Source organism: Bidens hawaiensis, unplaced genomic scaffold, assembly GCF_021521415.1.
Source record: "Bidens hawaiensis isolate Kalapana, Puna unplaced genomic scaffold, B.hawaiensis_p1.1 tig00001035_1, whole genome shotgun sequence".
Classification (NCBI taxonomy): domain Eukaryota; kingdom Viridiplantae; phylum Streptophyta; class Magnoliopsida; order Asterales; family Asteraceae; genus Bidens; species Bidens hawaiensis.
The window spans coordinates 878825-890909 of record NW_027491061.1 but is presented as its reverse complement, the minus strand read 5'-3'; the positions used below and the strand labels follow the sequence as shown (position 1 = coordinate 890909).

General features: G+C 31.5%; 1 protein-coding gene across 1 annotated transcript; it reads left to right on the top strand.

Moving 5' to 3' along the window:
* Positions 1 to 7823: 7823 nt before the first annotated feature.
* On the top strand, positions 7824 to 8198 carry LOC143556553 (histone H2B.5-like). Its single transcript, XM_077045843.1, has one exon. The coding sequence runs from the start codon at positions 7824 to 7826 to the stop codon at positions 8196 to 8198; it is 375 nt and encodes a 124-aa protein (XP_076901958.1).
* The last annotated feature ends 3887 nt before the right edge of the window (positions 8199 to 12085 follow it).

Below are 12085 nucleotides of genomic sequence, written 5' to 3'. Positions count from 1 at the left end.
CCTTTATAACGAACTGGTTTGTATAAAAAATTGAACCTTTATAACGAACTGAACCTTATACCGAACCGGGGGTTCATTCGTTAGTTCTCCGTTAACGAATTACTTAACGAACTGATTCTAATTCGTTATCTCTTCTTAACAAATGAGCATAACGAATTGCTTGTTAATTTGTTATGTCTCCGCTAACGAACTAGGGTTAGGTCAGAGAATGTCAGAAACATTCTCTGACATCTTATTCCTTGTACGCCGCCTTTCCGGTGCCGTCTTTCCGGCGCCGCCGTGCCAGAAAACCGTGCGGTGGCCGGAAAAGCGTATTTTACCCCATTTTACACCGTTTTTCGTCCCGTTCGATCCAGATCTGAGTTAGGGTGAACCCTAAGCTCATATTTTGATCGGTTTATACCTGATTCCATCCGAATCTCGTGACTTTAACGGTTTAGGGTGTCGGTTCGGTGTTCGCGATTAGATTTAGTGGGTTTGAATCCATACAATATCATACTATCATTACCTCGGGTCGTGATCGGTTCTTCTTCTTGGTTTCGGTTAGGGAAAAAGAGAATAAGAGAGAGAGCTTAAGTGTGTATTTTGGGTGGTGTGTGGAATGGATGAGAATGTGGGAATTAATGGAAAATAATGGTACTTATACCATGGGTCATGGGCTTAAGCCCATGGTATATCTCATTTCCTTATTAACCAAGTCCATTACCCATATTACTTAACCCAACACAAGCCCGACTCATAATAACTCATATTTTATTTTATTAACCGAAACGAGAAAATTGGATGTTCCAGCCTTACATTGTATCACGTTATTCATTCTTTAATCATTACTAGGTTTGATTTCATGCCTAATCATGTGGTTCTTTGTTAATATGCTTATACAATGAACTTGCAATTGAATTTTATACTTTATGCCTAACTTGTTATCTTTTTTAAACGTATGTTTCTCACCAACAATTTTTAATTGACTCGTTTTCTACATATTTCAGATAATAGGACATGATGATAGGTGTTGGAAATGCAAACTTAGGATGGCCTAGATTTCAAAATAAATGAATATTTTAATTTTGTTTGATTTACTTATCTGAACACGTTTGTTTGATTATTTGTTTGAGACATATGTAATTTAACTAAATTATATGAAATTTTAATAGTCTATTCTTATCTTTGGTTCATTACGATTCAATTAGTCATGTGCCACATATTCTGCACGCTTTAGCTGTCACACCCCAATCTAAGGCGGAAATGTCGGGGCGTGAGTTGATTGCTCACAGCTCTCAAGGTACTATCATGCAATATTTAAAAGTGACAATATATATTAAATTAAATTAAATATTTCATATAGTTCAAGTACAAATATTGATATAAATGCAACAATATAAAATACAAATTTAAAATTTAGACAAGTATTGATTAAATTCTTCTAGCATAAATCATCCCTAAGTTATTCATCAATCTTGCAATCAATTCAATCTAAACCTGCATATGCATATAAAATAAAATAGTTTTGTCAACACAAGGTTGAGTGAGTAAAACACAAGTTATGTCAATACAATATAATATGAGTAAATGAGCAAACTGTCCTTAATGCGGTATACAATTAAGCCATATCAAGTAAACAATTCAAGAGATAATAAAATATGGGCTAAACCGTTGTCATGCGAGGTTGAGTGAGTAAAACACCAGTTATGTCAATACAATATAATATGAGTAAATGAGCAAAGTGTCCTTACTGCGGTATACAATTAAGCCATATCAAGTAAACAATTCAACAGATAATAAAATATGGGCTAAACCGTTGCCATGTGAATCGGACGTTGGTTACCATTAGTGAGTTGTTGGTGAAACCACTGTCATGCGATCGATATCACACAAGGTTAACAGTTGCCAGTGCGAATACTAATAATAAGTAAATACTTTAAATACGCATATGTCCCCAAAAATTTTTAATTAAGTAAAAATAAGGGGAGTGATATTACTCACCTTATCAAATAAACAAAGGAATGGGTGCCTTAAGAACAGTAAAATAAACGTCACGCTCGAGATATAGCAAAGACAAATCCTAACAAGAGCAATAACGTGGAATACTACGAATTAATAAATAGACTAAAAGAGAATCGAGATATGAACAAGTATTAAGTTTAAAATATTCTATTTAATATTTATTTTATATAGATTATTAAAAGACATATAACTATAAAAATAATTCCTTTTTAACTAAGAGTATTATAGTTGTAATTAATATTATATATTACTAATAATTTGAGATCAACCGGTATCGAGAGTTTAAAATAATTTATTACAGTTTTTTATATAAAAGTTATTATATAAGTAAATAAAATAAATCCTTTCACTTATACATATTAAAGTCGTAACAATACATATAAATATACAATTGGTTTATAAATACTTGGCCAAATAATTATGTAAAATAATATGGTATATTTTATATTTTAATTATGTATTTTAAATAAACAAAACCTTTTTAAATCTTTATTATAAAAACCTTTATCAATCTTTAAATATCTATTATATATATATATATATATATATATATAGTTTTAACCAAGGTTCGGAAAAGTCATCGGCTAATGTGTTGGTTTTAATAAAATACTGATTATTTATTATATTTGTAATTTAAATTATTAAATATATGAATATATATGCTTAAATTGAATTATTAAGAAAAAAAAAGGAAACCAAAAAAGAGGTTGGGGGAGGGGGGTTCGAAGCCGCACCCCCAGCCGTCCTCGTGAAATAAACCATATGCACTAGCCAACCAGGTTGGTGTCTAACTCGGAACAAACATATATAACCGGTAGACACGAACCCAGTTCTAATCAAACCCTAGCAAGATCAGTCGGCCAAATCGTTAATCGTTTGACCGGTTAATATTAGGGTTAACATTCCAGACATCAAGACGAACTAAACTATATAGTTAATTACCTTTAACAATGATTAATTGTTGGTTAACCAGACCGATAAGCAGCCGACCAAATAACGATCAAGAATACGATACAACATGCTAAGAAAATATAATTATATATAGGGGTTTGCTTAGTGATGCTATGGAGGTGATATATGTAGGTTTAATTGAATTATAGAGGTCGTTATAATGTATATTGATTTACGAGTTATGTCGGCTAGGTATATTGAGCAATACATATTAACTTGATCGATTTTACATAATTATTATTGTCGGTAGGCCGCTTATGGAATGTATAATATGATGCATGATCAAATTCCAAGATTGAGACGAGAAATAAGCTTCAAGAAACATAAACGGGTCATCGGGTATGGGTATAAGGGTTAACGGGTATGAACATAATAAGCAGAATTTGCAATTTGGTCCTTGGATTATGAAGATGGAAACAATAAGGGGTTAATGTTTAGTTTAGGGTTGAAATTGTATATGTTTTGTAAGGCCCCGTTACCGGTAGCCCTACTTTCGTGTTGGATTTACTCATAAACGCAGTTCTAATATCAGAGTTAATTAAAACATTCGCGGAATATAAAAGCTTTCATAAAACATTTCATAACAAAACACATCTTGTCTTGAAACAACATCTTGTCTTTCAAAATAAACAAAACGTTAAACTTAAACGTCTTGAGTCTTCCGATGCCAGCCTCTTATTCAGTGCCACGTGTCTCCTCAAGCGAGCTGCCTCATCCTACTCACCAGCGTGCATACTAAAAGTTAGCTACGCTGAGTGAGTTCTAGTTAATCATACATTATACAATACACACAAACTTATATTCTTTCATTCATACTTTCATACTTTCATACTTTCTTTTGTATTAACTTGCTTTCATATCTTACGTTATAAAGAGCATTACGCCCTACATTCCTCGAGTATTATTAGGGCTTGGTACCCTCATTCCTCGAGTATTATTAGGGCTCGGTACCCTCCTTCCTCGAGTATTATTAGGGCTCGGTACCCTCTTTCCTCGAGTATTATTAGGGCTCGGTACCCTCTTTCCTCGAATATTAGTAGGGTTCGGTTCCCTAGTTCTCGAATATTAGTAGGGTTTGATTCCCTCTTCGTTACCATACAACTATACATCATACCTCGAGTATTATTAGGGCTCGGTACCCTCTTCGTAACCATACAACCATACAACCATCCTTTCCTTCTTTTATTAACTTTATCACATTCATACACATAAGCATACATATCATACTTACCTTATACATAGCGTTACAACCTAACAGTACGTGCAATATCCGAAGATCGTTCGCGTACCATCAAGCAATCATTCATACATTCCACATTATTCACATAAGGCATACACTTATCTCTTAGGATAAGCGTATTGACAAACATATTGAGTATGCACACAGCCCCGAAAACATAACACATAAATGGGGCTAGAAACTCACCTGAATCCTGTTACGCTCTCCGTTAATCGTTATTCCCTTCTTGAGATGTGCACGGCTAACTGTATAATATTTACACGTATCAATTAACTACTACTACTCACATTGTATTTCTATCTTTATATAACCCACAACGAACGGGGGTCCAGGGGCAGCGCCCCTGGCAGCGGGGTCTAGGGGCGGCAGCCCCTAGCAGGGTCCAAGGGGCAAAGCCCCTGGCTGGGGTCGAGTTGCCAGGTCAGCTTGGAAAAATTTTATATCCATTAACTGTCTTAACACATTTTTCATTAGATTTTTAATTTACTTTCTAATTTGCTAACTCCAGCGAACTTATCATTAAGCGAACTTAACAATGAGCGAACTTAACATTAAGCGAACTTACTGTAAGCGAACTTAGTGTTAAGCGAACTTAACATTGAGCGAACTTAACATTAAGCGAACTTACTGTAAGCGAACTTAGTGTTAAGCGAACTTAACATCAAGCGAAGTTAGGTTTGGCGAAGTTAACCTTAAGCGAACATATGCCAGGCGAAGTTGAGCATTAGCGAACTTAGCCTTAGGCGAAGTTATCATGGGCGAACTTGTCACTAGGCGAAGTTACAGTTTGGCGAACTTGGCTTTAGGCGAACTTGCTTGCAAGCGAACTTGCATGAAGGCGAAGTTATGGCTTGCAAGCGAAGTTGCCCAGCTGCCGTCTCTGTTCAATCTTAATCACCAAAATCACCCTTATTTCATCGAGAGGTTCTTGGATATTACGTTAACTAACTCCGCGATCATTCCCATGGCCTAGTTCGGGTAAAACTTAGCCCGGAAAGGCATAAAGTTTGGACCTTTATGGTAAAAACGTTCAATACTACGTAAACTTTAAAGGTCAAGAACATACCTTTTGCGCTCGTTCGATCTTGGTTAGCTTGTTTATGCACTCTAGATCTCGTGTAATAAGATCTAATACCAACTAACGTTTACTCTCTCTCGAATCTTGCTCGTTTCTCCCTCTCGGCCGCCGGTCGTATATGGTGTGTGTGTGTGTTTGGAGTGTGTAGAGATTAAGATGGAAATGAATGAGGGTTTAGGGTTTTAAGGATGGTTTAAGGGATATTTATATCCCTTAAAGCCCATGGACCTAAGGCCCATTCTCATTTAACCCATCTTAATTAATCTAAGTCCATGATCCGTTCTTTACTCGATATTAATTAATTAATAACGCGAAATCACTAAACGTAACTTTCTTTATTTAACATTATAATATTTAGGACGTTACATGTTTGGAAGTTGATTATATATATTAAATAAATATAATAACAAATAATAATAACTCGAATAACGTGATATTTTCGGTAAAATTTCCTGAACATCGAAACGGGTCGGGTAAATATTAAATAAGAAAAATCCGAGTTGTTACATTAGCAGGGCGTGACAAAAATATTTTCAAAACCAAGTCGCTTTATATTTTATATTTCATCTTTACACTTTATAGTTCTCCTTAAATATATGCAACACATTATTTCATAATCTAAAATTCGGTTTAAAACTTTAAATTTTAGTTTTCACCTCTTAATTATTTAAAACAAAGTTTTTTACTTTTTATCTATGAAACCAGTCAATTTAAAATAAAAACTTAGTCCCCCGCGCAACTTGGAGGAGCGACGCTTGGGCCAGCGTTAGATCATCACATTTTCGTTTTGTGTTGGTTTCTCTTATTTTGGCAATTTTATTTCGTGTATCCTCTTTGTAGAATGATTAGAATATGTCTTAGCATCATTCCAAGCATATGTCTTCGAATTCTTGGAGTAGGGAACAAGTTATTAGTTAATTTTGTTAACTTGTTTATTTGATCATATAATTCAACTAAGCGATTTCAACTTGTTCTCCAAGCTTGTCTAGCCTTTATTAAAACCCTAGCCTATGTTCATTCATTACTACTACTTAATTTCACTTGCAATCGCGATTTGGTGCCCTAATTCAAGAGTTCTTCCTCCGTTGACTTTCAAAAATCAACCTTTTTCTTGTCCCCCGATTCACTTAGTCCCAATCCAATTCACTGGTATGTTTATGCATGTGATCTGTTCCAAAACATCCATGGATCAAAATCCTTCACTCAATTTTGATGAATTGAGGGATTTCCACATCCAATTCGATTAAATTCGTTTTAGGGTTTATGTTAGGTTAAAATTGGGGATTTTATAATTAAACGTTCTGAACTCGTTAAACTTTCTGACTTTTTATGATTTCATCTTAATTCTTATATTTTGGTCATGTCAGAATTGGATTATATCTCATATCAACATTTGGGCCGAACTCGAACTGAACACTCGCTTAAAATGATTTTTGCTCGTTTTCTCGTATCAGTTCGCTTATTCTAGACGAACCAAACATATTAACTACTTTTGATAAATTAAAGTAATTAATTATTATTCTTTATTAAATAACCATGATTTTTAAACTAAAATATATATTTTCATATACTCTATAACCATACCCCAAATATTAACCGAATCTTCATCCTATTTAATTTATTCTCGTTTATCATTTTCTTTTACTCATTCTAGTATTGTTAATTATTAGGAAATATTTTTGTCAGGTTCGGTTTGGTCAGCTCAATTAAGTCAAGTTCTTCATGTTCTTATAATTACCTTTCTCGCACTCTTTAAGGTGAGTAATTCAAACCTTGTTATCTATTTTGTATTGGGAGTAACATGTGTACCATAACATTATGATTTATGATAAATGATTTCCTCAACCACAATTCTATTGTATGCGTTTATGTGTATTGCACGATTAGTATGTTCATACGTCGTCCGAGTAACTTGACTGGTCTAATGTCATGGTGAAAGACTTATTTGTTTAATTAATTGTTGTTAATACCGCATCCGCATAAGAAATATCTTTTTACTATTATTATATATTAGATCTTGTTTTTTGCTCACTCAACTATTTTGTTGACAAATATATCCATATTTACGCATGCTACATGTTTGCTAGTTGAAGATTTGGAAGTTTGAGAAGACTACATAGTTTAACTTTAGGTTATATCATTTAAACGATTATTGTATAATTGTTTGATTGTATATTTAGTGTAAATGTGTACTTGAATATTGCTAATAAATTAAATAGTTATTGTCACTTTATACCAGTGTCTTTTGAGCTACTGAGCAATCAACGTTACGCCCTGACATATTCTGCAGCAGGTCGGGGTTTGACATTATATGTCATAAACATTGGTCATTTAATATGTGTCATTTATATCTCACCTACATGATTCCACGGCTAAGATTTAAGCAATAAAATTTCACGATCTGACCATTAAGACGACTAAGTTCATGATCCGTGTCTTTCCCAAACAACCAATAAGAAACGCTCACACTGCCTATATACGTATGTGATATAGCTTGATTTCAACCATCTACATTCATCTAAACTTTCTTTTTTCATTATGCCATTGAAAATGGTACCTAAAACTTTGATCTCCAAAGACGGAGAGGCTTCCTCAAAAGGAAAATCAGTAATGAAGACAAGGGAAAAGAGGGGGAAGGCCAAGAAATCGTATAAGTCATACAAACCGTACATCTTCAATGTTCTCAAGAACATACACCGTCACATCGGAATCTCCAATAAGGCAATCAGTATAATGGAATCTTTTATCGTAGACATAAAAGAAAAGATTTGCCTTGAAGCTGCTGAATTGTCAAGGCACAACAAGAAAAGCACAATATCTTCTAGAGATATTGAATCGGCTGTGAAACTGGTACTCCCTGGGAAATTGGCTAAGCATGCTGTGCATCAAGGCGCTGTTGCATTAGAGAGCTTTAATAAGTATTAGATATATTAGGTTTCGTTTTTATATTCATGGCTATTGTAAGAAACCCTTTAATGAAACTAAATAAAGCCATTTCATTGTGAAGTAATACATACAACTTGGTTACATTAAAATTAATTAGATACAACGAAATAAATACCAAAATTTATATCATTTAGATTTTGTATCTATACAAGAAGAGTAATTTGGTTTCTAAATTACATTGTTGTTAACTTAGAATAACCTGCTAAAACAATCCATAAGGTTTGGTCACGATTGACACTTTCATCAAAAAGTGTGTGCGTGTTTTTTTTTCTTTTTTAGTTTTTGCATTCCGGAACCTTGAGGTGCTTGTAATTTCCATCCTAAACGCTAACCCCGTCTACATATTAACATTAAGTCAAGGGCATTTTTGTCTTTTTACATACTTGAATGAAAGTGGAAATTGTGATCAAATCTCATAGATGAAAATGATGATATTCTCATGGGATTGTGTTGCTAAGGAACCCACAACGACCTTCAATTGAATCTCATGAACATATTGTAAACACCTACATACCCGTTCGAAACGAATATATATATATATATATATATATATATATATATATATATATGTGTGTGTGTGTGTGTGTGTGTGTGTGTGTAGTGGTAGGTTCAAAAGGGAACCACAAAATAATGGGAAACTAGGAACCATGTCTTTACATGTAAATAAAATAATAAAAAATCATTTTTAATTGTAAAAACGTATTTTTACATAATCTTTTTAGAGTTATTACATATAAACACATGTAGAAACTGTTTTCATAAAAAAAATAAGTTAAAAAAGATTACAAAAAAAAATATTTTTTACAAAATTAATTTTTTTATTGGAATGTCTTCTACATGTATTTATAAGCAAAAGCCCAAAAAAAGTTTATGCTAAAACGAATGGTTTACATATGAAAGCGAGCTTTATATGATTTTTTTTACATGTAAAATGCATAATTCTCCGGTTCCTTATTTTTTAAAGTTCCCCATTAAACCCTTTCCTATATATATACACACACCTAGTCACTGTAATTTTTTTCATTAAAGAAGTACCTTTTTATTTAGAAATTTATAGTTTTAAAATTAATTTTATAGTAAATTTATTTTATTATATTTTTCAACTTGGCATATCTTAGCAGTTTATTTTAATTAATTAATTAAATAATCGTTTAGGGATAAAATAGAGTGAATGGAAAGAAATATATGATGTGTCGCTGATATGGAGGATAAAGAGGCCACAAATGGGAGGGATGTGAAATATGGATTCCTATGAGGGTTACAATATGTCGGGTTAGCAGGTTGATAGTTTTTGGGTTGACGGGTTGATATCTTCAACCTGACGCGACTGAAATACTTATTCGTCTCATATCATGCGACCCCACGTAAAACCGTATCGTGCTCGAGCTATGTTCCAAGTTAACTCGTTTGTTTGTTCATTGATAATCATGAGTAATACCTATTGACTTAATTATAATTTAAAATTTTAAATTTTACGACTCGAATGATTTTATTTACTTATTTTTTAAATTAGTATCATTTTAATTGTTTTTGTTTATTTATTTCTTACTAGATTAGAAACTTGTGTAGTATATGGGAAGGACATTAAAATACTAAAATTCCTAAATCTATAACCACTTCCCATGATTGAAATTACGTATTACAAATGATAGTGTATAACAAGAAGTTACATTTAAAGTTTCCAAATACTTTTTTATTGTTCTTAAGACCGTAGTATAAAAGTTTTTTCTTAGAAAAATATGTTATAGTAAGTATGTAATATAATTGAAAAGTCAAGTAGACAATTTTTTTAACAATCAAGATCAATTGTGTAATTATTTGAGCTTAATTGAAAAATTTAATGACGTTAATTTCTAAGGATCATCCATGTTATGAAAATGCTAATATGGGGCCCATTAGCGAACATTTTTCTAACCAACAGGATTATCTATGTAATTATTACACATTAAGGACCAGTAGTGCAAGATCCGCAAAACATAGGGACCAACCAAACAATTGACTCTAAATAATCTAACTATACTATTAAAAAATACAAGTTGTCCACATGCAATTTAACTAAGCACTCCACATAGAATGCCAAGTAGATGCCATATTATTATTTCCTATTATATCATGAACCATGACACGTTTTCCTATTATACCCATGACTCGTAAGACTTTATAAAATTTGAAAAATAAATTACTGTGTGATACGAGTTTTGAACCCAAGACCTCATGTTTCAAACCAAGATGCTTATCAACTCCACTAAAGTAGTAATTATGTTAGATTTTTTTACTTAACATATATAAATATAATTCTTTTCAAGTATAAAACCAAAATTATATTTAGTTGTTAACAATTCTATAATTTACAATATCACATTGTCTTCTCATATCTCTTTAACACAGACATTTAAGATTTTTCATCATTTCTCTTTTTATTTTAAAATATAATATATTTTATTTATTTTATTTTACAACCAAACCTTAGTCTTTGTAAATTTAGTTTTTAAATATGTTACAACATCTTGTTATAAATATCATTTTTATGCACACAATATTTAATATAACAATAACGGTATGAATGTTTTATTTTTTTTAATAAATCAAACACCAACGTTTGGTTTTCAACTTATAGTTATAGTGCATAATATATCAATTTTTTTTAAAAAAGTCATAAATAAAAATTATTATATGAAATAATTGAATTTAAGTATTACATATAATAATTTTTATTTTTATTACATTTTTCACCCGTGTGAAACACGGGCTCTAACCTAGTATTGATGATATAATTGTCCACATTTTTGGTAACTAAATTGCACGATACGAGGTTGTGGCCATTAAATTGTAATTAAATGCTATATTGTATACTAATCATAACTTGAAAACATAGTATTTTCCGTCCATTGGAAATGTTAGAAAACACAATTCTATGCTAGAAATAACGTGTTGGTAAGAATGTATAAAGATAATATTGCATAGTTATTAGTAATTAAGATAAGCTTTATTATAATTTTTTTCATTGCTTGTTAAACATTAAGATTATATTGATGAGAGTAATTAAAACATTAAATATAAAATAATTTTTCACAACAACAATGATAATTTTGCTAGAATTCTTGTTAATATTAATGTGATTATAATGTCTAACCTATGCTCTTCTTTGATGTTAAATATAATATGGTATAAGATAATGTGATTTAATATAAATATGACATAATGTAGTTGAAATCATGTGATAATATGTAATGTAGCATAATATAACATAAATATAGTATAATGTAATGTAATATAATATAATGTAATGTAGTACAATATAGTATGGTATGGAATAATAAAATGTAATGTAATATAATATAATATAATATAATATAGTGTAATGTAATGTAATATAGTGTAATCTAATATTAATATAATATAACATAATATAATATAATGTAGTGTAATGTAATGTAATATAATATAATATAATGAGTGCGGTTATTGTACAATAATTGCTTAAAATACGATAGGTACACGACGCATGCTCAAAGGCAAAAACAAAAACGCTCAAAGGACAAAAAAAATACAAAAACGCTCAGCCAAAACCTACAACGCTCAAAAATGGTTTCGTGAATAAAAGTAAAAAATGATCGATTAACGATCCAAAACTATTTATTTCGGTGAACCAATGATTAATTGGATATGTATTGACGATTTTGAGATCTTGTGATGTGATTTCATGGACCGATTTCATGAATATAAGTATTCTTGTACCTAATGCACGTTAAACAATTATTGTATTTTATCTTTTCTCATAATATAATATAATTATACTCTCTAATCCAAATCTAAAAGTTTTGTGGGTTCGACCCGAAACTGATCCGGACACATTTAGACTATAC